We start from the raw sequence: 27,745 nt of genomic DNA on the forward strand, positions 1-27,745 counted from the left end.
AAAATGGGTCTCAAATTAAAGAAGCTCTTCTAGGATTCAATCACAATCTGTCATAACAAAGGTTTTAAAGAACTTTGGCTAAACCTCTGATGTACCATCACTGTATAATGTCCCTTCTAGCTCTAAAAGTCTATGATTGTGTCAATCAATAAATCAATATTTATTGAGCACCTACTATGTACCAGGCACTGTGTGTTTTTTCTTATTTATTTTTATCTTTATCCTTTTATCTTGTTTAACTGAAAAGAGAAATAATCCCTGCCCTCAAAAAGCTTATAATCTATCAAAGGGAAATACAAATAAAGATAAAGATAAGAAAAAGATACATGATAATTTTGAGGAAAATGTACCAGTAGCTTTTGAAAAAAAAAAAAGAATCAGAAAGGCTTCATTCATGTAAAAGTTGATAAAGGAGCAGAGCCTTGGAGAACACTAGAGAATCTGAAGGGCAGATGTCAGGAGGAATTACATTGCAGACATAGGGAACAACCATTGTAAGGCACTGAGATGGGAGATGGAGGGCTTGAATAAGGAAAAGTAAGGATACCTCAAAATACTGAAAAGGGGAGTAATAAGTGATAAGACTGGAAAGGTAAGATGAGGCCAGGTTGTGAAGGGCTTTAAATGCCAAACAGAGAAGTTTTTGTTTGATCCTAAAGAAAATAGGAAGCCATTAGAGTAATGAATAAGAGAGTAACATGTTTGGTCCTGAGGTTGAGGAAACTTACTCAAAGCTGTGTGGAAGATGGACTGGACTGGAGTGGGGAGAGACTAGTCAAGAAGCTATCCTAAATTTCCAGATAAATGGTGATAGGAGCCTGAAGTAGAGTGGTAGCAATGTGAGTGGAGAAAAGGGAACAAAAATGAAAGACGTTATGGATGGAGTAACAAGATTTGGCAACTGATTCATGTGGGATGAATGAGAGTGAGTGAGGAGTCCAGGAAGAGACTGAGAGTTTGAACCTTGGTAACCCAAAGAATGGTGGTACCCTTAAAAGGGCATTTCATAAGAGAAATAGATTTGGGGGGAAAGTTAATTTGTTCCATTTTGGATATGTTAAGTTTGAAATGTCTTATAGGACATTCAATTCAAAATGTTGAGTAGTTCATAATAGAGGACTGGCACTCAGGAGAGAGACTACAACTAAATGTTTAGATCTGAGAGTCATCAGTATAGAGACAATTAAACCTATGTGGGTACATCACTCATCCTTTATGGGCCTCAGTTTCTTTATCTATAAAGTGAGGGACTTGTTTAGTGACAAAGTTATCAAGATAGAAAATATGGAGAGAGAAAAGGAGAGGGCATAGGACTGAGGCCTTCAGCACACCCATGTTTAGGAGGTGGGATATGGATGGTAATCTAACAAAGGAGACATAACAGAAAGGTAGAGATTCAAGAGAAAACCATATCACACAAATCCAGAGAGGAGAGGGTATCCAAGAGCAGAAGGTCAACAGAGTCAAAATGCTGTAGAGAGAGCTCAAGAAAGCTGGGAATTAAGAAAAGGCAATTAGACTTGGCAGTTAAGAGATCACTGATAACTTTAGAGTAAGCAGTTTTAGTTGATCGATGAGGACCATAGCAATATGGCAAAGAGTTGAAAAGTGAAGAGGAACTGAACCAACCAATGAAGGCAGCATTTTCTGGGAGTCTGGCTCAGAATGATTACTTGAAGATAGAATCTAGAGAAGATTTCTTAAGGGGGGGGGGAAGACTTGGCATATTTTTAAGCATCAGGGAAGGAACTAGTATATAGGGAGAGAGTGAAAGTAAGAGATAGGAATAATTGTGGGGGTAGTTTGCTGGGTAACATAGGAGGGAATAAAATCAAAGGCACATGTAGAGGGCTGGTCTTGGCAAAGAAAGGAACCATCTCATGATCAGAGACTCGAGGAAAGAAACAGAGAGTAGGGTTCCACGTCAAAAGGATGAAGAGGGAGCTCAGTGAAAGGGCTCTGTTTTCTTAGAAGAGTAGAAGAGGTCCTCAGCTGTGAGGTGAGGTGTACATAAGAGACTTGAGGAGAGAAAAGATATTAGGAAGCAACTATTATGGAAAGTGAAATAAAAAATCAATTAGGGAGCAGTAAAAGGATTGCCTTGCTGTAGTGAGGGCCCAGTTGATATTAGATAATTTTCAATGGACTGAATCAGTACAGTTTCAAGACTCCCTCCAACACTATTCAGCAGTAAACAAGGAGAATCAGAGGAGGCAGATGGCAGTTTGGGTTTGGCAAAGTGTGAAGCCAGGATAAGACAGATGGAAATCAATTCAATAGTAGAGGGAAATGTAGATTTAAACTGGTTAACTAAAGAACAGAGATGGGGAAGAGAAGAAAGTCAAGCCAGAGCAGAAATGATGGCCTGGGAAAGTACTCAAAAGTTGAGGGATCCTTCTGATGATCAGGCAAGAGGATAATATGCCCATTTTATTAAGGGAAAAATAAGTCACCAGGAAAGGAAGTAACTTGCTGTCTAATCCCAAAAGAAGCTGAAGTCAGTAAACATATCACTATCATTCAGGAGTGCTAGTTGCACTGTGTTCTGACTGATTAACTCACATCTTACAAGAAGAGAGGATGGAAACACAGATGGAGGCTAGAGGCACAGAGGAGGATGAGGCTTATCCAAGGTCCCACAGCAAGTCAGAAATAGAACTGGAAATAGAAGCCAAGAATCTCTGATTCCAACTGCCTCAAGCTAACCGTTAAACAATATTATGTTCCAAAGGTAGCCCTGATTCTCTGCGGGGCATTTATTTGTTATGCCTGCTTCCTCCTTGGAGCCCCAGGTACTCCAGGGACAGAAATAGGGGAATCCTTACATTCCCTCTCTAAGGCAGGCAGGTACAAGTTAAGGAAAGTAAATTTCTTCTGATATAAACTGAAAACTAAACAGAAAACCTCATACTAATCCTGATGTGGGGACTGGACTTAGAAGAATTCTAAGACCCTGTCTTCACTCTCAGGCTCTGGAACTCATTTTTCAGAGACTTATTCCCAGGTTAGACTTTCACAAAATCATAGACTGCCATACCTTAGGGACTGTCATCAGACCGCCTCATTTAACAGTTGAGAAAACTGAGCCCAAGAAAAAGGAAATAAATTGTCAGAGGTCACCTAGCCAGTTTGCAGAACAGCCAGGATAAGAACCCAGGTTTGTTAACACATTCACCATTATGCTATATTCCCTGAACACCTTGATTCCATTAAAAAAATAAGATCATATATGGAAAATACTTTGTAAAATTTAAAGCAATATATGAATTCCAGATATTATTACCATTTAGGTAGTGTATCACAATGATAGGGTCTCTGCCTCCAACTCAGGAAGACCTGGGTTCAAGTCCCACTTCTGGCATGTATTGGCTATAAGATCTTGAATAAGTCACTTAATTTCTCAGTTCTTTAGAGACTCTTTAAGACTTTAAGTTACAAAGAAAATACTGACCTGCATTCATAGAGGGAGTTTTCTTGCCTGGGCATTCCCAATACTAATTAAATCACAAGTTCAGTCCATATACTTACCTTTATTATCATTAATATAGAGAAGTAGATAATGAATTCCATTATTTCTTAAATAATGGGGAAAAAAAGAGGAAGATAGGAAGGGGCAATCATATTGTTCTCCACTTCTCAATAGCAGAGAAATTCTTTTTTTCTTAAAGAATGTTTTTATTTTTTTCAATTGCATGCAAAAACAATTTTTAACATGAGTTTGTTTTTAAAATTTTTGAGTTCCAAATTCCCTCCCTCCCTACCCTCCCCCCTCCTTCAGAAGGCGACCACTTTGATATAGGTTATACATGTGCAGTCATGCAAAACATATTTCCATATTAGCCATGTTGCAAAAGAGAACACAAACAAAAAAAGAAACAAAGAAAAATATATAATAAAAATAAAGAAAGAAACATAGTAAGCTTCGATCTGCATTCAGACTCCATCAGTTCTTTCTCTGGAGGTGGATAGCATTTTTCATCATAAATCCTTCAGAACTGTCTTGGATCTTCGTATTGCTGAGAATAGATAAATCATCCACAGTTGATCATCATACAATACTACTATCACTGTATACAACGATTTCCTAGCTCTGCTCAGTTCACTTTGCATCAGCTCATGTAAGTCTTCCCAGGTTTTTCATAGCAGAGAAATTCTACAACATATTTCTTTAGTGGAGGGGCCTAATGCCTGGCTCACAGAAGGCACTTAATAAATGCCTGTTGAACTGAATTGTGAACAGATATAGGTTATCAAGGGAGATTATACAATGCCATGTAAATCCCCACTCTACTCCCTACTGCTTGTGTGACTCTGGGCAAGTCACATAACCTCTTTGGGCCCTAGTTTTCTCATCTGTAAAATTAGAAGGTTGGCCTAGCTGCCCTCCAAAGTCCCTTCAAGCTCTACATCTATGATCCTACAATCATTGGGAATTCTGAGATTTTAGATAACACTCATTTACAACAGTGGTAGGTAGCCACAAAGATTTTTGTTTCCTGTTTCTTCAAGGATGATGCTCCCACTCCTAAGAATCAATGACATCCAAGGAAATGGATATGACTCTGTAGATAGAAGAGGAATTTTTTTAAGCCTACTACCCCAAAAGGCCTCTACGCATCCTTAGTATAATTTTTAATGCAAATTTTATTACCAAAAACCAATGTAGCAACCCAATGTAGTAATTGCTAGAGGGGAATACAAGAGTGAGGAGAAACCAAAAATCAGAAAACAGTCCTCCCTACAACTACCCCCAAACATACCCAGCATGAGTCAAATATTAATTAGCCAAGTCTTCTACTTTATTCACCTATTTGAGGGCCTCATTCATGTTTATTATAACAAACCCTGCAGGAGATATCTGACGTAACAACAATCAGTTAAAGAAAACCAAAAATTACAGGAGGAAAAATAAATCCAGCAGACTGCAATTTTAGCTTTTTTTTTTTTTGCAGTCCATTATAGTTTTCAAAGTTATTTGCAAGGGTCTGATATGGAGAAGAGAGGGGAGTGGGCAGTAGAAAGGGACAACTACCACTTATTTATCTGGCTTACAGGATCTTGATGCTATAAGCATTTGTACTTTTTAAAAAATAAAACCAAAACCTGATCTCTGCAAATAAAGTGGCAGACAGAAATTTTGTTTTGCAAATGGTATATGAATCCTAGGCTCTGAAAATGGAGATGTCTTACCCCACAAAGCTACAGGTAGCAATGCCATGGGAAGGGGAGAGATCTGCCAATTTTCGATCAATTAATCAATCAAAAAGCATTTATTAAGCACTTGCAAGTAGAAATACTTCAGGTCATACAAGGTTTTCCTTCCCAAGGGCCCTCAAGCACTTCCCATTCATTATGTCTCACTGATTCTGACAAACCACTTTCGTGTGTATATGTGTATGCATGCACATGTGCATGAGTACACACTCACACAACTTTAAATTATCAGTCTAAGGAAGGAAACAGTTATTATTGTCCCCATTTATCAGAAAAACTGAGACAAAGCAAGGGCCTGAGGCTGGGCCAGGATTAAAAATCATATCCCCCATTCCCAGTTCCACATTCATTCTTAGCCAATTCTATTTCTGATAGTCAAATATTGCTGTTGACTGTCTGCAGAAACCATCAACTGACCAAACTAGACACTTCCCTCTTTCTAGGACCTTTCCTCCCAGAACCAGGAGTCTCAACAGCACCGAAATGCTGGGATATTTTCTTCAAATGCCTTTTCCACTTACCTATCAGTATATCTTAAGCAGAAAAAGCAGATGGACAGTGAATTGGACCCAGAATTGAAGAGGAGGAGGAGAATGGGCTGGGCTAGATTGCATTTGGGAAAATGCACTGGGCTTTTAACAACTCAAAGCTTCTCCCTAAATCAAAGACGTGTCTTTTCAACACCAGAATGCTATATTCTGTGATAGACATGCTATCCTGTAGTGATGCTGGATGTCTATAAAGCATGGAATACCAAAGCCTCCAGAGAATTAAAGCTACAGGGTGCATAAAGGACTATTAAGAGATGCTTAATGGGTATGAGTAGGCTACAGCATATCGCCAATGTACAATCATGCAGGATAAGTAACATAAAATAGTGGAGAAAAAGAGGAGATCATTCAGCTGGTCATGTGTGGAGAGTGAGGCTCAACCAGTGGCTAGCCTGTGTAGCCTGTGTGCTCCACTGGAACGTACACAATGGTTAAGGAAGGCCTGCAGCAGGTTGAATGGATCCATCTGTGGTCCACTTAACACAGAGAAGACAGTCAAGAGCTACAAAGGCTCAGACAGTGTAGATGGGTTGTGACCTGCACCACTGTCCACACTGAAGAGATTACAGATCCTTAGCACAAGTAAGTTGGTGGTGAGGAATCAATGAGTAATTGATTGCATGGCTAGGAGCTTGCAGGTTTTTTTTTAACTACCACTTCATATAGCCTCCTCTTCTGCCACTGGCCAGCTCCCGGGGGTTGGGAGGTGGGATGAGAGGAAAGAAATCAGCGTCACACCTAGAATAATCTCTTGGGATCCCGTAAGACAACTATGTTGGCAGTGCAATGCCCCAGCCCTTGGCCCAAGCTCATACTACAAAGTCCTGCCTTTCAACCTGATCCCTTCTCACTCTTCTTTTTGGAAAATATATTATCCCAGCTAATTAATACCAATTACCTTTTCAATTCAATTTAACAAATGTTTATTGAGTGCCTGATATGTGCAGGATCCTGTGCAAGGGATGTAAGGATGGGAATCAAAACAGGCCCTGCCCGGAAGGACACTTTAACTGAGGACAGGACTACAGTTTGTATGGGAAAAAAAGCACAATTCAAGGTAATATGTGACAAGAAAAAAAAAAAACTAAGGAGTCAAAACGAAGTACCACAAGAAATAGGAGGGAGGGGTGGCTTTCAGGATTGCAGGGAATGAATACCTGTTGGAATGAATGCATGGAAGAAGGAAAAGATAGAATGAGGGCAGGGAATATGGAGGATGCCAGTTTGACTAGAACATCAATCACATGAGAGGAAGTAGTATGAGATCAGGATGGAGTGGTAGGTTGGAGCCAGACTGTGGAAAGGCCTTAAATGCCAGCCATATATTTTATTACATAGGCAATAAGGAGCCCTTATGGGATTTTGAGCAAGAGAGTGACACAGCCAGAACTGTATATTTAGGAAGATTATTTTGACTGCTCTGTGAAGGAAGGTATTGGGGAAGGGGGAGACCAAGAGGCAAGAAGAACAGATCTAAGGAAAAGCTAAGGAGGGGAAAAGATAAAGATGACTGGGTCCTGCCCTCAGTGTAGCTTACAATTTACTGAGGTAGCTCAGACAAGTTCCAAATAATTATTACACAAAAAAGTCCTAACAAAATACTTTGCAATTCAAGGAACTATTAATCTGTATCACTAGTTTCCACCCCTATAGACCATAGGCCCATAGAAAGATCTGGAAGTGAAATCCTAACAGGAATTGTTAAAAAAATAAAAAATAAAAACATCTGCCCAGAGGTATAAAATAGAGACTGCTAAATTGCTGCTCACTGGACTGTCACACAAACAAGACAATGATAAAAAATAATAATAATAAAAATAAAACTCTCAAAACAATAACCAAAAAAAACCCCATGCTTTGTATTGTGTAAGCAAGATTAAAAATTCACATCTTGGGGGGAGACTGACTGGACTACGAAACATCTTGATGCTTCCCAGAATCAGAACAGATTGCAAGAGTATTTGGATCCGAGGAAGGGGATGTGAGTGCTAGGGCGGGGTGGGGAGAGTAAGGAGAGGGAGCAAAACACCAAGAGAGGAGCGAAAGGTCTTGAGTGAAAGGTCTGGTTGGCAGGACAGATTAAAGGGGGTGGGGAGATGGAGGGAGGAATCAGAGATGAGAGAGATAAATAAGCTCGTAAACAACAGATGAAAACAACCTCTTTTGCTGGCTTAGAATGGAAGATGCTTCAAATGCACTGAGGCTGAGATCCTGAAGGGCCTTCACAGACTCATTCTCTGGGAATTCTTGCTCTCCCCAGAGTTCCAGACAGCCCCGGTTTTATAGAGGAGGTGTCCAGAGGGACAGGAAGCAGGATTGGAATAAGAAGGCTGGACTTTCTAGGACTGCAGCCGACTCTGTCCTTTGTAAGAAAAATCTGGCAGCAACCCTCCCCTCCTCCCCCATTGGCAGAAGCTATTATTCCACTGGGAGAAAGGAAACCACAGGGTTTTTCAATGCCCCCTTCTGCACACCCAGGAGGCAACAGCAAGAGGGTTATATCAGAATGTCTTTCCAGACTACAGTGTTGGCCAGACCAGCCAATCAGGCAAGGTGGGTTGGGTTTTACTACATTTGTTAATAAGTGCTTATATTTTTCAAAGTCAATTCAAAAAGGGAAACAACAGAGTGTAATGGAAAGTAGCCTTGGAGTCAGACTAGCTGGGTTCAAATTCTGCTTCTGCTACTTACTAGCTGCGTGATCTAGGCAAGTCCCAATTTCTCTGATCCTCAGTTTTCTGAGGTAAATAGGGGTAATATTTGGATTGTCTACTTCATAGGGTTGTTTTGAGGAATGCACTTTGTAAACCTCCATGCACTATGGAAATATGAATTTATTAATATTAGTTCACAGAAGGAACTCAGCCTGGTCCTACATGACCTCCAGCTTCCCAATGCACCATGATGCATTAGAGAGAATGCTGGGCTACCAAAACTCTGGGTTTTCTGCCACTCACTTGTGTGACCTTGGGCAAGGTACTTTTCTTTTTTAATCAGTTTTTAAATTTGTTTCTTCCTTTGTAAAGTAAGAATAATAATACTTGCCCTGACCCTCTTTCAAGGCTGTTGTGGGACTCAGATGAAATAATGTATTTAAAAACACCGTACACACCAAAAGTGGTAGTATTATTAACAAGGGTTTAAAAGTTATATGTATTGAATTGGTAGGGAAAACCAGACATCAGGACAAGGCAGTATGGAGTCAAATATTAAATGGTGTAATACAAGTTCTAAGAGTTTATAGAGACAGAGCAAGACAAAAGGAAGCAACCTAATGGAAAGAGCGCTGGAGTTTCCAATCCTGCCTATCACTGCATGACCTTGGGCTAGTCACTTAATCAGTGAGTCTCAGTTTTCTCATCTGTAAAATAAGGGAATTGTACTAGATGACTTTTAAAGTTCCTTCCAGCCCTAAATCTGATTCTGTGATCTGGTGAATTCTAGCTGATTAGACCAAGGAGAAAACCCATAATGAGGCATATCTTCAGACATCTACATCTACACTGGCCAATTTCACCCCAAATTTTCCTCATTCATCTCCTTGTATGGGTCCAACACGATCTAAAGAAAATCTGATTCAGCCCATAAGCATTTATAAAACGCCTACTGTGTATATATGCTAGGCATTGTGCCAAGTGTTGGGGATACAAAGAGAGTCAAAAGACAATCCCTGCCATCAAGGAGCTTACAATCTAATGGGGGAGACAATAAGCAAACAAATATATGCCAAGAAACTATATACAATAAAGGATAAATAGGAAATAATTAACAAAGGGAAGGCACTAGAATTAAGAGGGGTTGGGGAAAGTTTCCTGTAGAAGGTGGGACTTTAGTTGGGATTTGAAGGAAGCCAGGGAAGTCAGAAGGAGGGGGTGAGGAAGGAGAGCAGTCCCTGAATGGGTGACAGCCAGAGAGAATGCCAGAGCCATGAGATGGAATGTCTGGGAATGAGGTAAGGAAGGGTAAGTACTAAGTGGGGAGACTGTTTCCTTCACTGGGTGAAGGAAAAAACAAGCACTAGGATTCCGCTTTGAGGGAGGTTGCTCACTAGGACCCTTTGGGACCTAGGCTCTGGTCACCCACTATATTGGGAGCAAAGGTCTCTACTAAGTGAGTTATAACAATTCCTGTCCAGGAAGCATAGATACCCTCTTCTCCCCTCCCCCAACTCCACCCCCCTCCCTCCCACTATTCTGATACTTTCAGAGATTAACTGTTGCCAGGCTGGATTAACTTTTCCCAAGCTGGACATCTGGAAAGTTTGACATCTCCCAGTGAATTTAGGAGAGACAGAGAGAGAGAGAGAGAGAGAGAGAGAGAGAGAGAGAGAGAGAGAGAGAGAGAGAGAGATGATGTCTATAGAGATGCCTGTATATAATGTATGGGTATGTACGTACATAATAAATGGAGAGCTATCTTCACTTTCATAATAAGCAATTTATGAAATTTTTCAAGGCATTTCCAATTGATCACTACTACATGGGTGCCCAGAGATATGACTCAACTTGATTAAAGCAATCCAGCCATCGAGGGGCAAAGCTAGGGTGACAACTCTATTCTCCTGACTCCCAATCTCAGGCTTTTCCCCTCAGACTACACTAAGAGATCGGGCTTTCCAGAGAACTCCCTTCACATTCTCCTAAAGTTCATTCCACAGTTCTACTATATACAGGGCTAAGTGCTAGGCATTATGGGGACATAAAAGGAAGCCCAAGATATGGTCAGTGCCCTGGATTATTTTATCTAGTGGGAAAGACAAAATATGTAGGGTAATATCTACAATACACAGCAGAGTCCAGCAGGGAGTGGAGATTCCAAGGTTTTAGGAAAGCTGGTGGGGCTCCCTCAAAGAGGGAAGAGATTTGGGGGTTCTTTTATCACCCAACTTGGAGTTCTGGGCCTGAATGGAGACAAAAGAACAAAGAAATGGATTTTTCAGTCCTTCTAGGCCCTAGAGGACCACAGGAATGGGACCCTTTTGTCCTGTTTTTCATCTTTTAGTGCCCAAACAATATTTCCTTTTCCTGTATTCTCCACAATGCCTATCAACGGTCCAGGCCCACAGTTGACACTCAGTGGACAACTGTTGGTTGAATCATTAACTCCCACAGTCCAATGCAGGTAGTGCCAGGGAAGATCTGGTGAGTGCTACCTACTCTGGGTGCTGGCCAAGGCCCCCCAAATCAGACTCCTCATACTCCTTCCAAATTCCCATCAGCAATCAGTCCTACTGCCTTATTAACTGTAATAAGTAACTGTAAAATAATAGTTTTTTTGCTTGTGTCCCAGTATCAAAACCTATGAAAGTGGGGAACTCAAGCTGAAAAAAGGCAGGAGGCCTCAACAGTGACCCCTGTGGACAACACAGAAGTTTCCAAAGGGCCCGAGCTAGAACTGTCTTTTGTCAAAAGGTGCAGTCACACTGCTAGGGGACACAGTAGGGTGTAGAAGAGGCAGAAGGAGCTCAGAGCTGAAAAAGAAACCTCTAATTTTTCATCCTTCCATCTGCTCTGTTATCAGAAAAGGTTCTGTAAGGATAGCAGAAGTAAGAGCACTGTTAGATGGGAACTGAACAGGTCTGTTCCTCTAGTCCCAATTTAGAGAAAATTGGGAGTCTGAAGAGTCTGGGTTCTGTCACCAACTCACTGTGGGCCTTTGGGGTGTCATTTCCCACTCTCTGGGCCTCAGTTTCCTCATCTATAGAATACCTTCCAAATCTAACGCTCTCCAACTCACAATGATAATAATAATAATGGCTAGCATTTGTACAGTATTTGAAAGTTTGCAAAGTGCTTGAAAAAATATTATTTTATTTGAGTTTTACAACACTTTCAGAATGAGAATTTAGTTAACAGCTCTGTTGTCAATCAGGGAATCTGATTTGGGGAACCTGGTCAGCACCTAGAGTAGGTTAGCACTCACCCAGATCCTCTCTGGACAACCTGTCTTGCACTTTGGGCATTAATAATTCAACCAACAATTATTCATTGATTATATGAAGTTGCAGTTAATACTGCTATAACCTCCATTTAAGAGATGAGGAAACTGATGTTCTGAAAGGTAGTGACTTGCTCAGGGTTACATAGGTAGTAACTTTGAGGGATGAGATTTGAACCTAGGCTTTTCTGACTTAAGTACATCACTCTTTCCATTTCCAGCCTCTGTTTCTTTATCTGAAAATGAAGGGAGCTAGACTAGATGATCTCTTAGGTCCGGTCCTGCCCTTCCTGCCTGGAATGCCCTTCTTCCTTCATATCCAAACCCTACCCTCCTTCAAAGGTCCAGCTCAACCTCCTCCAGTCTACTCTTGTTGTTCAGTTTCTTTGTGACCCTGTATGAGATTTTCCTGGTGAAGACAGTGGAGGAGTTTGCCATTTCCTTCTCCAATAGATTAAGGCAAACAGGTTAAGTGACTTGTCCAGGGTCACATGCTAGTAAGTGTCTGAGGCAGGATTTGAACTCAGGTCTTCCTGACTCCAGGCCCAGCACTCTACTCACTGAGCCACCTACCTGCCTCCAAGCCAATAGGAGGGAATTAAGTTAGCATGCTATACTACCTCCCCAACCCCTCCTCTCTTAGGGATACCTAAGTAATTCTAAAAGGCTTTTAACCTCAGTCTCCATAGGAAGTCCAAATAAACAAGTCTGGCCTTTTACCTTAGAAGGTACCTTCTTACCTCGACCTATTATGGAAGTTCTAAGAGGAATTGACTAGATACTCTCTAAAATCTGGTCTTTTCCATTTCTAAAGTTCCCTTATTCTATAATCCTGAGAAGCTAAGCTCTATTCATACCATTCTTCCTCCTATTCAAAGTTAGGACTTTAAAAAAAAAACTGGTGGGCAAATATTTTCTTACAAAAGTCAAAACTAACCTTTCCTATATTACCAAGCTCCATCCAACCACAGAGCAAAGACTGACAAAAACTAGGCACTCATTTAGTCATCTCCGTTCGTCTGGCCACTGTGTATCCCTCATATCCTCAGGGATAGGAGATGGTGATGATGTGCCAGAATGGATTTGTTGCTCTGAAATCTAGAAGGGAAATCTTCTATTCCATAAACTCAAAAGATGGAGATGCAGCATGTCAGAACTTCCCAAGAAGCAAGATAGTGATGTCAGAATTAGTCTCCCAACAATTCTACAACGAGTATTTCAAGATCAGAGTAGAGTGAAGCTGGAGGATTAGTGATGTTCAATTCAATTAAACAAGTTACTTATTGAGTACCTACTATGTGTCCAGAATTGTACCAGTAACTCAGCTCAATGCCAGGAGCTTCAGTATAAAAGTAGGGAATTTGCTTTGATTTTCTTTCAAAAAAGATAGGAGAAGGGGGAGAAAACAAGGTGGTCCATTGGATAGAAAGTACCCTAACCTGGGAGCCTAAATGCTTATTGGGTTCAAGTCCTTGCTCTGTTCCTACTTTACTTAACACACTTAAAAGTGAATTAAAACTTCCCCTAATAATATAGTTATGGTTGTTTCACCATGTTTCAGATCATAAAACTAAACAAATTCTCTGGGATTCAGAATTGAGTTTTGGCCTCTGGACCCAACAATATTCATAATAACTTGCATTTAAATGGCATTCTAAATTTTATAGAGCACTTTCTGCACATTAACACAAGGTAGTAATTACAAGTGTATAATCTCCATTTTGCAGATGAGGAAACTGAGATCTAGAAAGGTAAACTGACTTGCCCAAGTTCCCACAACTAGTAAATGTAGAAGCAGGATTCAAATCCAGGTCTCCTGACCCTCAATGCTATTTCCACCACATCAGTCATCCTTTATGAGTCGACTTTATGAGAACTTGAACAAATGTTTTCACTTTTTTTCTGTGCCACTCCATGGCCCTAGCTACAAAACAGACGTATCTGATGCTGTCAGATGTGTTTTGAGGGTTAATATACTTTTTCAACCCTGATATAGGCCAGATAGAAGGAAGGAGGTAAAGGTATATTTTTATTTCTATGTGTATCACAATGTGGGGTACCCTAGAGTAAAAGGAGTACTGGATTAGGATTCAAATGACAATGGGTAGGTAGTTACTCTGTTTCAGTTTCCTTACCTCTAAAATGAGCAGATAATCTCTAAGGTCCCTTTCAGTACTCATAGTCAACATTCTGAGAGTCTTTTCGCTAGGACATTCTAAGTCATAGGCTCAAGGATGCCTTCCAGTTCTAATGTTCCAAATTTTGTATTCTAAGGTCCTTTCCAACTTGGACACACCATAACACAGTGTCCTTTTCTCAAGTGCAAAAGAGGACCTATGGTCTCTCCTCTCCTCTTTCTCTCTCCCCCTACTTCTTTCTCCTCCCCATACAAACACTGTGTTTCCCCTGGTGTTCTACTTCTGCACATCTGCATTGTGCTGATCTGCATTCATAAGTCACTCATACCATTTTGATTTATTATTAGGCTAAGTTAAAGTGGGAAGTCACTATAGTACATCAATTGGTGAGGCCCAAAAAGCAGAGCTACTTCCTGAGGCAGCCTGAAGAACTTCCTACCTTCCTCTCCAGTGTAAATCAGTTGTTGCAGAAGGTGGAAAAGCCCAAATTAAGGGGCAAGTTTCACTGCCATGAAGCATAACTGTTAAGGCACCAGAAGTTGGGGGGGGGGGAGTTGAGGAAACAAAAGAAACTAATTTAGGTTCAAGATAAGAGGACAAAGGAAGTACAGATATTATCTTTGCTGAAGAATAGCTTGCTTCTGGAGATAGAAAAAAGAATCTAGTCTTGAGCATTCAAATTCTGCTTTTAGTTAATGCCCCCCTTACATTGCTCTGTCAGAGAGTAGAGAACAGACTGGAAAATGAAAGGATCTGACCACTGACTCTCCAAATACTTTTTTCTTGTCTCAGTCTACCTCTTATAAGTAAAATTCAGGATATTCCCTTAGCCTATTTGTGTTTAAAAGCTAATATTTCAGAAGTGGCACACTCTTGAATTCATGTCATTGACTTAGCTCTTGTCAAGAATAATCTCTGCCTGTAAGAAATGATGAGCAGGTTGATTTTAGAAAAACATGGAAAGATGTACATGAAATAATGGAATGAAATGAGCAGAACCAAGAGAACGTTGTATACAGTAACAGCAATATTATTCAAAGAATAATTGTGAATGACTAAGTTATTTTGAATTTTATAATATTCAAATCAATTACAAAAAACTTTTGGAGGAAGATGCCATCCATCTCTAGAGAAAGAACTGATAAATAGGAGTATGAATGGTATGGTTACGTGTGTGTGTGTGTGTGTGTGTGTGTGTGTGTGTGTCAAATGCAGTGGGGAAAGGAGGGAGGGAGATACTTCAGAACTTAAAATATAACCCAAAAAATTGTTAAATTTTAAAAAAAATTTTAAATCTCTGGGTCTCAATTTTCCCCATTTTCAGAATGCTAAAATCATCTCCTCACTATGGATTCTCAGAGGCCAGGAGGTTCAGTCACTCTCTGAAATGGTAGAAGTTGGAGACTAAAATTATCAAACTAGAAACCTTTAAAGGCTTCTGTAGTTTCTGCCTTTGAGTGACATAAAATGGCACCGGTCTGGAGGAGAAACTTTCCTAATCCACCTATAGGACCTTAGAGAGGGGCCCAGACCAGGCAGCTCACCTCCCTGATCCACAGAGGACTACCATTGATCCTGTTTCTGTATTTGTCAAATGAGAGTCCTTTTCAGCTCTAAAACAAGTTCTCTTACTCTGAACCAAAGTTAGATTCTCCTGTTTTCTCAACTCTTTTATTTACAGGGCAATGAAGCTTCATGTGTCCAAGCGACTGGGAAGGGACAGAGCTGATAATGGACTGTGTACGCATCCGACACGAGAAGGAGGGGAAGAGGAGAGGGAAATTCTATTGGAGAGACTTGAAGTAAAGGTGGCTGAGACATAGGAGGCAGTCAGGCACAGGACAGGCCGTTTGGGATAAGAAAAGGACCGCAGTATGTAGAATAAAGTGGAGAAGCCAGGAAAGGAACTGGATGAAGCTCTTGAGCCAACCTTGCACACTCGAAAACAGGGCCTCGAGAGAAAGCCGAACCTGTGCGAGCTTCTGTCAGTGCAGGTGTCATGCGGGGGATCGCCGAAGGGGCAGGTCACGTGCCCGTGGGCGGGAACCTCCTTGCGAGGAGAGCGCGGGAGGGGGCGCGCGCACACACCTGCCGCAGGTGAGACTGAGCGGCCGGGGAAGGGGAGGAGCCGCCGCGCAGGTGAGCGCTCAGTAACAGCTCCATAGGGAGCCTGGAGGGCTGTGTCGCGGAAGGGAAGGAAAGAATAGCTGTGGCTTTGTTTCTCTTTGTTTATTTTTGCAAGCAGAGGAGCGTGGAGGGGGTAGGGTGTATGTCTCTTACAGCCATTGCGGTCCTGGACAAGGGGCAGCTGCAGGTTCAGCCTTCCGGGCTCCAGCAGCTCCAACCCTCTCTCCTGAGAACATTCCAGGCAGCGCTGACTGCGGCGCCGGCAGCGGCCCTGGGTCCGTTCGTTATTTGAATAGGACAAAGGAACCGCCTTGGTCTGATTGGACGGACAGATGACTCTGGGGCGGGCAGTGTCTGTCACTCCGACCGCGACGGGGGCTCTGGTTGGCCTGGGGAGCGAGGGGCGGAGCGCTGGCGTTCGGATAAATAGCGGGGGCTGGGGCCGGCGAAAGCTCATTGCTTTGCGCGGTCGGGTTCGGACGGGGCGCGCGGTGGGGATGGTGGCAGCGCCTCTCCCAGCGATGTCGACCCGCTGAACGGAGACTCCCCTTTCCTTTTCCTTCTTCCACATCGCAGCATCGGGCTGTAGAAGCAGCCATCCCCACCCTTTGCCCACAGCCTCCCACCTCTCCCAGAGTCCCCCATCTCTATCTCCTCCACCTCGCTCTCCCCACCAAGTCTCTCCGGTGCCCGCGCCGCGCGGTGCTGTGCGTGTCTATGCGCCCGGCAGTGGCAGGAGGCGGTGGCGGCTGGTGGTGCTGAGTCTCTCCGGAGGAGTATGGAGTGCGCCCTGGACGCTCAGAGCCTCATCACCATCTCTCTGCGGAAGATCCACAGCTCGCGGACCCAGCGCGGTGGCATTAAGCTGCACAAGAACCTTTTGGTCTCCTACGTGCTCCGCAACGCGCGGCAGCTCTACCTGAGCGAGCGCTACGCCGAACTCTACCGTCGACAGCAGCACCCGTACTCCGGCGGCGGCGGCATGATGATGAGCTCCGCGGGTGAAATGGCCGAGTTCAGCCTCTCCAACTTCCCGGAGACCCGGAGGAACGGGATCCAGGGCCCCGGCAGCAACTACACCAGCTTCATCAGCTCCACCTCCACCACCAGCAGCAGCTGCAACAGCACCGGAGCTGCGCCGCCGGGGCGCCCGCAGGAGGAGCTAGCGGAGGCGGGGGCGCTGGGGAGCTGTTGGAGCCCGTGTGCGCTGCGCTCTTGCCCGGCGCGCACCACCGGGAGGAGACCTTGGCGCTCCAGCCAAGCCCTTCCCCACAGCAACAGCCGCCGCCGCCCCCAGCTTTGTGTACCCGGGACCCTTCCTCCTCACCTTCCTCTTCCTCTTCCGTCGCTGCTTCTTCTGCTGCTTCCTCCTCCACTGCCTCCCCTGGCTTCTACCGGAGCGGTGGTTGCTGCGCCCCGGGCGGCGTATACCCGCTCACCTCGGACTTCGGTGGCAGCCCGCTCCCGGTGGCCGGGGGAAGTCTACACTGTAGCAGCCAGACCACCGTCCTGGACCTAGACACTCACGTGGTGACTACAGTGGAGAACGGCTACTTGCACCAAGACTGCTGCGTTTCGGCGCAGTGCCCCTGCTGCTGCGGCGGCGGGCAGGGCGCCCCGGGACTGGGCCCCGCAGTGCCGGCCCCGACCGCGCTGCCAGGCACCAAGCGCAAGTACTACCCTGGACAGGAGGAAGAGGAGGAGGGAGGGGAACTGGGGGGAGACCCCCCCGGGGGCGGGCCCCCCTTTACCCCTTGCAAGCGTGCCCGCTTTGAGGACTTTTGCCCAGAGTCGTCCCCGGACGCTTCCAACATATCAAACTTGATCTCGATTTTCGGCTCGGGATTCACTGGGCTAGTGAGCCGGCAGCCGGACTCGGAGCAGTCTCTGAACGGGCAGTTGTGCAGCAAGCAGGCTCTGGCCAGTCTGGGAGCCTGGACTCGGGCCATCGTGGCCTTCTAGGGATCAGGGGAGCTTGGGATAGAGAGTGCCCGGCCACAGTTAGGGGTGCGGGAACAGTGGGAGACAAAAGACTAGGGGAAATGGGGGAAAGAGGGGAGGGGGTGCCTGGGGAGTTATGGGGTGTTCTGTGGGGGAGGAGGGGAGACAGCTAATGTTTTATAAATTGTAAAATAAAAATGTAAGATCTTGGACTTTATTTTTGCAGAGATAAAAAGCGCCTATTTAAATATTCTTTGTGTTTATCTTTCTCTTTTTAATTGTATCGATTGCAATGGTGAACGGTGGAGGAGGCAGCCACGTGAGGCAAGAGCTGCTTGCTACAAGAGGAAATTTTGGGGGAAAGACGGGTTACAAGCCTTGCACGGAGGCCAAAAACTCTGCCTAGGCTCTGGTGTTGACCCTGGTTAAAGAGAGTGCCCTGGCTTTCCTTTAGGGGCACTCAGGTTAAGGGGGAAACGGAGGGGAGATTTATCATATCCCTGGAAGGATTAGTGTCTGATCAATTCCACATCAAAGCTGTCAGTTCTTTAAACTGAATTCAAGAATCAGCTGAGAGGGAACTGTACTGGAAGGGTAAGAGGTGGAACTAAATTTTTCCCCCTTGAAAAATTTTGGTCCAAAAAGGGAAAAATTAGAGAAAGAGGAATAGCTTGAGGGAAGGCTTTCGTTTAGCCTGTGTTTCCATTCCTGGCCAGCCTCTGACTCTAGTGGGATCTCTAGCATTTTCAAAGGGGAGGCAGAAATAAAAACATTTCAACTTTTTAATGCTATTTTTAAAACGCCCACCCTCCCCTTCTTTCTATGTACACCTTTCTTCCTTCCCTCTCTTCTCCACAACTGTAATTCTGGGGAAAACAAGCAGAAGGGCTTCATTCAGTCTTCTCTGACCTTAGTTCTTTCCCAGAAATCTTTGGACCCTCCCATGAGCTGGACACTATGTTTGTGGGGGGACCAATGGAGGGCATGCAAACTGAACTACATTTCCCATCATGCACAGCATTAAGGCCTTTTCTTTGAACTTAATTTTCATTCAAGAAGGGAAGGGAGGAAATTTATCCCTTCACCTTGATCTGTAACCCATCCACCCTCCCCCACCCTCCATGGGGAAGCCAGGAAAAGTAGTCGACTTAGAACTTTTTTTTCTTCTTTTAACCAAGTCTCTGGTCAAGTGTGGTGTGTGTGTTTATTAAAGTTTAAGTGTTCTGGTTTCAGCCTTCAATTGGATTTCATAAAACCAGCATCCTTTGGTCTTGTGAGGAATACTGTCCTGTAGTCTTCAGTTATGTATCGATATCTTTTTTGTTTAGTTTAAAGACCTTTTGTTGTAAAAAGGTGGGTTTTTGGGCAGCCTGTCTTACAGGCCACACTCAACACTGTGTGTCCTCACCCAAAAGTTGCTAGTTTGACACACATTCCCTTCACTGCCCTCTTTGTTTGTATCCTTGTATTTTGTGCATATGAAATTGTATATTACCGGGTAAAACTGTTCAGATTATTTGTTTAAATTTATAATCTTAATAAAAAGTCAACTATATGATGGCTGTGCTTTCTTCTTCAGAGACACTTTGGGGAAGGGAAAGACAGGGTTGAGGTAGGAGAAGCCCTAGGAAAGGCCACCCAAGATATTCTGAGAGCTAACCATATGTCCGTGGAAGGCTTGGTGTTGGGCACAAAGAATGCAGAAATGATTCCAATAAGGACCTTATTTCTGCTTCTCCTCCTCCCTCCCCCACCCCCAGAAATCTAACATTGAAATGTCACGGTTGAAGGGGAACTTAGCATCTAATCCAACCTCCTTTACAGATCCTCATCCATCTCCAAAATGAACTTTTCTGAAGCCAGCACTCTTCACCTGAGCCCCTCCCTCCTCTCTTGGGGAAGGAGGTCTCCAAAGTTTCCAACCCTTCGAATGAAAAGGCCCAGACTTATGTCTCCAGAAACCCAAATAGAGAAGCCTACATGACCTCTTCCTCAAAGTTCAATCGTAAGAAACATAGTATAGGGTGGAGGTGACTGGAGATATTGTTTGATTAAGACTGTTTACTGATCCTGGCTTAAAGGCAGCCTGGACTAAGTCTTGGGGTGGGGGTGGGGGGTTCATCTAAAAAGTGAATCCCACCCAAAGGTCATAACAAAATAATCTCTCTAGATGGGATTCCTAATGTCCCTTAAAAAAATGGGTCTATGTGAGAACAACGGAAGAGGGAGGGATGGTTTTGTCTCCAAAGAGGCAGGAGACTAGGTGCTCCCAAACGCTTTTCTGTCAGTTGAAGCATCTTCACCTCCTTGACAGTAACTTGGGCAAGTTTTCTAAGTTTAGTTATCACTGCTCTGTGCCACTTGGTGGTGTACTGATAGATATACACACACACACACACATACATATATGTACATATACACACACACACACATACGATTTCTCCTCTCTCACCCTCTCCCTTCCCCCTTTCTCTTCCCCCTTAACTACCACCCCCCCCAAATGAATGAAAGCACTAAAAGTACTCCCTTCCAGAAAGGAAGAGCATTTAAATGCCAAGCTCCTAAGTCTTCCAGCTAGAACCAAATGAATATATATCTGAAGCTCTTTGCCGCTGTTTGGGGTTCTCTCTATTTCCATGGGGGAAAAAAAAGCCGGGTGGAGTTGTGGAGGGAGGGGGTAATGGTGAAGAGAACCGCAGGCAGCTTTCTCCCCGTCACTCACGGTCTCTCGTGTGTGCCTCTCCTCCCTTTCTCAGCGCTAAAGCTCTCCCCGCGTGTCTCTCACCTTCACCCCCAACCCTAAAGTGTGCCCTCCCAGCCCCTCCCCTGCTGCAGCCTAGATCTAGATTTCCGCGCAGGAGCGCGGTGCTCCTGCAGCACGGGCTCCCTGCCTGCCTTCGTCCTGCCCTGGGCTCAGTTGCCACCCGTCCTCCCCTGGGTACCGAGTCCGGGGGGGAGGTGGGTGGGCAACGGGGTCCTGGGGGCTCGGGGAGGAATGGGGGAGTAAAGGGACGATTTTACCCTGGAACCATAACTTTCTTTATGCTCCCTTGGAGGGGGGGAGAGGGAATCTAATACCTTCCCCACCCCGACCACTACCTTTTTTTTTTTGCAAGTCCGTGGAAATATATATAGTGAGATATATATATATTTTATTAAGCTCAACCAAACCCAGATAGAGACCGTGCGAAGGCGAAGCCAGTTGCCAGAGCTCCCCCTAGTGCCCATTTAGGGGAAGTGGAGCGAGCCTTCGTTTTGAGGCTGGGGGAAGATTGGAAATGGGGGCCGGGGCTTGCAAAGAGCTCCCTTTCCACCGCCTTTTGCAAGGCGAAGTTGATCTGTGCGTCTGTCTGTCTGTCCGCAGCCCTGCATCTCAGCCAGGGGAGGAGGAAGGGTCTTCCCTGCTAGAGCACGAATCCCTCTTTTCCGGATAAGGGGGCAAACAACCCGTTGGGGAAATGGGAAGAACAGATGTTTCTCCTCTGCGGACAGAGCGAGCCCTAATTAGGATTCGCGCCTCTTTGTTGGGAGATCCAGGCCGCTGAGGTGCGGGCATAAGATGTGAATAACCAGAGAAAAGGGAAAAGGAGAGGGGCCAAGAGTAAGAAAGGAAGATACCCTGAATACCTCCCCCACAAAAAAAAAAAATTATTCATTCAACTCATCTCCTCTCTGAATTCTCTCTTCTTCCCAATCACGGCTTTGGGTTTACAGGTTGGGGAATAGGGAAGCCCTCTGCCCCACATCTAATCCCAATTTCACCCCCTCCCACCCACCCCCTACTTAGCCTGTGGGGTCATAGGATTTAGAACTGAAAAGAGTTCTTAACCTGGAATCAGAGGTTGCTGGAGAGATTTCACGGGTCTGAGAACTTGGATGAAAAAAAAATACATCTTTGTTTTCACTAACCTGTAACTGAAGTTTAGCATTTCCTTCAATTACTTATTTTAAAAAAAAACATTCTGAGAAGGGCTCCATAGGCTTCCTAAGACTGGCAATTATGGAAGAAAGGCTTAAGAAGTCCAGATCTAGTCAAACCTACCCCCTTATTTTACAGATAAGGAAGCAAAGAAATTAAATGACTTGCCCAAGATCACATAGGGAATAAATGAGCCTAAGCTGGAATTTGAACCTAGTATCTCCTGTGCTCCAGACAAGTCTCTTCCACTATACTTGACTGTCACGCTCATGATATGAGATCCCTTCCATCCCAACTTGGGAATCCCAGGTCTTTGTCTTGGCTGTCTTTGTCCTGGTTACTCTAACACAACAGTTCTCAAAGTGTAATCAAGAAACTCCTGGAAAACCCCAAAACCTGTTCAGGAGGTCTATGAGGTCAAAATTATTTTCATAATAACTCTAAAATATTTTCATTTCTAACATGGTAAATATCTACAGATATAACCCACATAAAAAAAAACTCTTGGAGGTGTCCACAATAATTTTCAAGACCAAAAAGTATGAGAACCACTGGTCTGTCTAACAAAGTAAGAGAGTCAAAGAGGCTTGGAGTACCAGGAAAGAGAGGGGCAGATGGCAAGTGGACCGTCTCTTAGGAAGCTGTATTCTGCTTCCCTAACTCACCTGATCACTGACTGTCTTACAGTTTTTCCATTATATGAACTATATAACTCAGAGTTATATAACTCTGTTCCTCAGCACTGTATACACAGCAGAAGAGAAAGGTCCTGCCCTCAGCATGCAGACATCAAACAGACCATCATTATCAAAAAGCCTTAAGAATTTATGAATGGCATAAAGCCCAGTTACCTAATCAAGATATTTGCTCTCAGGGAGTTGACTTTTTAAAATTTTTTTTTTCAAGGACAGGTACTGTCCTTGAAATACATTGTCCCCTAAGCCTCCCAGGACAAGGATGATTACCTATGGAACCAAAGTAGGCTTCTGGGAGGAGATGAAGCAAGAGCAGAGCTCTGAAAAGAGAAGGATGGTGCCTCCGCCTTAGAGAATAGGGTGTTCTGACTAGAATGAAAGGAAGGATAGAAGAGAGAGGCACTTGATTTTGTTGGAGAAAGCAGACAAACATGGAAAGAAGCCCAGAGAGGAAAAGGGGCATCAGGTGGAAATCATGAAACAAGCAAGGGTTATTGTCAAGTTGGGGTAGAGGGTAGTGGGGAACTAAGGGAGGGAGACTAGAGGAAAGAAAATAAAAAAGGAGAGAAAACCATCTGGTCTTCTGAACTGATAGAGAGTGTCTGGGGGATGCTGGTCTGCCCAGCAGTTCTGGGAGTTAGAGAGCAAGGCTTCTACTGGATTTTTCTGTTAGCCCAAAGCCGAAACTGGATGTTTTTTCTAACTCACAAGAGCAGAAGGGCTTTGTAGCCCATTGACAAGGCCCATCTCCTAAAATGCATTTTTGTTGGTCTTCTAAGGGGTTTTCTTGCTAGCACTTAGCACAATGCCTGGCACATAGTAAGTGCTTAATAAATGCTTGTGGACTGATTTAGGGAACGCTAGAAGGACACTATAGGCTGGTGTTGGGGGGAGACAGACTGGAGGGAACTGGTAGAAGAGAAGTGGGAGAAAAGTACTTTCTCCCCCAGAAAGGCCTTGACTGTTCCATCTTCCCAGGTCATCTAGAGGTAAGGCTCTCCTAGTACCCTGGGACTATGCCTGTCTTGCTGCCCTTGACATGTCTTGCTCAGTCCTGGCTGAGAGCTTTGCTCCAGGCAACCAGCCTGCTGCAGTGGAAAGAGTCAAGACCCTCAGGGATCTGCCTCTAGCCTCAAGAGAAACCCTGGGCTGGGGAGTGCCTGGGCCTAGAGGAAGGAACAGCCAGAGGGACTTCGTGTCAGATGTTTCTCCATGCATGTATGGGCACCTTAGTGTTATAAACCATTGTGTGTCTTTCACTGTAGTGATTGTCCGATTATTTATTTCTGTCCTTGTCAGCGCTGGTTGAAAAAGAAACGTGTGCTAGAGCATGTATGTACATTTCTTGTATATCAGTAGTTGTATATATGTTTGCAGGATATAGAAACACTTCAGTGAACCAGAAACCCTAATAAATAGTAAGTTCTTTGTCAGTACAAGCAGCTTGTCTTATTTTGTTTTTCCTCTAGCACTAAACCAGAACTTGAAACATTGTTTGCTAAATGAAAGAATGAATGGGAATTTTTCCCCTCCCTTATTTTATTGGAAAAAAAAATACACATGACAAGGAGAGTGGCGTACATACAGGGTTTATTTTTTAAAGCATCTGCCAGATGCATCCTGGAACCAATACCCTACATTTTCTCCAGTTATATCAATTGATCAATAAGTATTAAGCACCCATTATGTGCCGTATTCTGTGCTAGGCACTAGATATACCAATACAAAAATGAAGGAGGCCCTGCCCAAAGGCAGGAAGGAGCTCACATTCTACTGGAGAAGACAACACACACACACACACACACATATATACATATTTATATATATACACACACACACATATATATACACACATATATATACACATATACATACATATATATGAGTATATACAAAATAAATTTATAAATCAAGATAATTTAAAGAAGGCACTAGCAGCTGGAAGAATCAGAAAAGGTCTCATGTAGAAGGTGTTTGAGCTTAGCTTTGAAGGAAATTAGAGTCTAAGAGATAGAAGTGAGGAAGGAGTGTCCAGGCACAGGGGACAGCCAGTCTAAAGGTACAGACGTGAGAGAGGGAGTGTCATGTGTGAAGAACAGTAAGTTCAGATTGAACAGCAGAGTCTGTAAAGAGGAGTAACATGTCAAAGGGCTAAAAAAAAAATAGGCTGAAGCCAGGTTATTATGCAGGATCTTAAATGAGGAGTTCGTTTTTGACCCTAAAGGTAACAGGAAGCCACCAGAGTTTAAGTAGGGGAGTGACATCATCAGACTTGTGCTTTAGAAAAATCACTGATAGTTGTAAGCAGGAAAGATTAGTGAAGGACCTAAGGGAAACCAATTAGGAGACTATTCTTATAGGTCAAGCAAGAGGTGATGAGGGCCTAGAGTAATTAGAGGAGAAAAGATTTATCATATCCCTCCCAATAAAGAAAAGCCAGATGCAAGAGATGTTGTGGAGATAGAAACAAGAGTTTACAACCAATTAGATATGGAGAATGAGGAATTGAGAATGACTTCCAGGTGTGACTCAGAAAAGCGTTGTTGTAGGGCAGGCAGGTGGTGCAGTGGATAGAGCTATGGAACTGGAGTCAGGAGGATCCGAGTTCAAATCCAGCCTCAGACATATAACACTTACTAGCTGTGTGATTCTGGGCAAGTCATTTAACCCCAACTGCCTCACTAAAAAAAAAAAAAAGAAAAGAGTTGTTAGTTGTTTGTTCTTCATTATCGAAGAGGACCATGACATCAGGAAGGGGATGCCATGACTTGCAAGTGAATTGGATTTAAGAGAGGGAGGCTGTGCAAAGTCACCAGCCTCACTTTCTCCTCTGGAGCCATCTGGGTCCAGTGGTGAGATATAGATCAGGATGACTGAAGATGGCCCCCAATGAAGACCTTGGCCTTTTTAAGCTAAGGTCTTTAACAGGTCTCAATTTGACTGAAGTGATGCCCATTCAGTGATTAAGAAATGGGTCAGAAGAGAGTAAGTTTGGGGTAAATGATGAGTTCTGTTTTGAACATGCCCATGGGACATCCAGTCCAAAATATCTAACAGGCTGTTAGTGAATAAGAAACTAGAGCTCAGGAGACAGACTAGGGCTGGATATGTAGATCTGAGAGTCATGGCATATGTCATGAAAATTGTTGATCAGAATTAGAGAGGCAGGGACAGCTAGGTGGCACAGTGAATAGAGCTCTGGCCTTGGAGTCAGAAGGACCTGAGTTCAAATCCAGCCTCAGACACTTAACACTTACTAGCTGTGTGACCTTGGGCAAGTCACTTAACCCCAATCACCTCGACAAAAAAAAAATTAGAGAGGCAGTATGTGCTGTGGTGGAGAGAGCACTGGATTTAGGTTCAAAAGATTTCATTTCAAATTCTGACTTCTGTTTAACACCTTTAAAACCCTGGGCAAATGACAATCAACCAATAAAAATGTATTAAACACCTACTATGTGCCAGGCACTGGAAGCTTGTCTTGTGCAGTCCTGGCTGAGAGCTTTACTCCAGGCAACCAGCCTGCTGCAAGTGGTTAAATGCATTGCTCTAAACATACATATTGTCCTCTAAACCTCCCAAAACAAGGACTACCTATGGAACCAAAATAGACTTCTGGGAGGAGGTGAAGCAAGAGCAGAGATCTGAAAAAAGAAGGATGGTGCCTCTGCCATAAGTTGTAGGCTGTTCTGACTAGAATGAAAGAAACAAAGGGTAGAAAAGAGAGACACTTGACTTTGTTGGAGAAGGCAGACCAACATGGAAAGAAGCCCAGAAAGGGAAAGGGGCATCAGGTAGAAATCTTGAAACAAATAAGGGTTATTGTCAAGTTGGGGTGGAGGGTAATGGGGAACGGAGGGAGACTAGAGGAAAGAGAATAGAAAAAGAGAGAAAGCCATCTGACCTTTAGAAATGATGGAAAGAGGAGAGAGAGAGAGAGAGAAGAGAGAGAGAGAGAGAGAGAGAGAGAGAGAGAGAGAGAGAGAGAGAGAGAGAGAGATTTAAATATATATAAATATAAATGCAGTGCTAAATGCTGGAGATACAAAAAGAGGCAAAAGACAATCCCTGCCCTCAAGGAGCTCACAATCTAATGGACTCTAAGGATTAAACTCTCTGGTACTCAATTTCATTATCTGTAAAATGAGGATTTGTTAGGGATTCTCCAAAGCCCTTTCCAACTCTGAATCTTATGATTTCTGCCTCCCTCCCCCCAGCCCAAAAGCCCTTCAAGGTAATTTTTTAAAGGTTCCATCACATTCACTAGACTCTACTAAAGTGGGCTAGGGCAACATTTGGCCTTGCTATATTTTAATGATTTGGGAAGAGATATTAAGAATAATCAAAGGGAAGATATTTTCTATCAACAAGCATTTAACAACAAATGCATTTTGTAAAGGTTTTCAATACTCAAAGCTGAAATGACAGAGAGAAAATATGGTGTAGCAGAAACAGCACTCATTGTATGACCTTAAGCAAGTCACTTCACGAATAAGTCAACACGCAACATGAATCATGATTCATCTCTCCAGATCTCTATTTCCTTATACACAAAATGAAGGCATTGAACTAGATAAGATGATTACTAAAATTTCTTCCAATCCAAGGAATGCCCAAGTTGTTCAAACCCTCAATTCCGGAATTTATAAAGGGATTTCTGCTTAATCCTTCATACCTAGGACATACTTCTCTCTCTCCCTCATCTCCACCTCCCTAAATCCTTATTTTCCTTCGTCTCCAACGAAATATCATCCTCCTTCTGTGAAGCCTTCCCTGAACCCCCTAACTGTTGGTGCTTTCTCCCTTTTCAGATTACTTTACATTTACTTACCTGTGCACAAACGTATTGTCCCCCAGTAAAATATAAGCTCCTTAAGGGCAAGAACTGTTGTTTTTGTCAGTGTCCTTAATACCCAGTAGTGTCTTTTACAGAGTACGCACTTAATAAATGCCTTTTCAATTTAAGTCCTTAGAAAATTCAATTAACACTTTTCCTGCCCTAGCTGTCCCAATTAATTGAGGTTAGCTATAATATGCAAGAGGATGGATTATATGGTAGTGTTATAGTAGCTATTAGTGAAAAGATAAGAAATATTGGAATGAGGTTCCCCTGCCCTTATAAAGGTTCTTCCCTACTCCCCCCCATATCTAGAAACCACTCCCTCCTCAACTCCACCTCACTAATTTCCTCCAAAGCTTGGTTCAGATGTTACCTCTATATGA

At 43.6% G+C, this 27,745-nt stretch overlaps 1 protein-coding gene across 1 annotated transcript; it reads left to right on the forward strand.

The window, feature by feature from the left end:
* Positions 1 to 16,745: 16,745 nt before the first annotated feature.
* On the forward strand, positions 16,746 to 19,463 carry IER5L (immediate early response 5 like). The gene is given in 2 exon segments (XM_020965551.2): positions 16,746 to 16,983; positions 16,986 to 19,463. Coding segments are annotated over 2 exon segments (1,182 nt in total). The 3' UTR covers positions 17,930 to 19,463.
* Positions 19,464 to 27,745: the final 8,282 nt, after the last annotated feature.

This window comes from Phascolarctos cinereus, unplaced genomic scaffold, assembly GCF_003287225.1.
Source record: "Phascolarctos cinereus isolate Bilbo 61053 unplaced genomic scaffold, phaCin_HiC Scaffold_2;HRSCAF=192, whole genome shotgun sequence".
Taxonomy (NCBI): Eukaryota; Metazoa; Chordata; class Mammalia; order Diprotodontia; family Phascolarctidae; genus Phascolarctos; species Phascolarctos cinereus.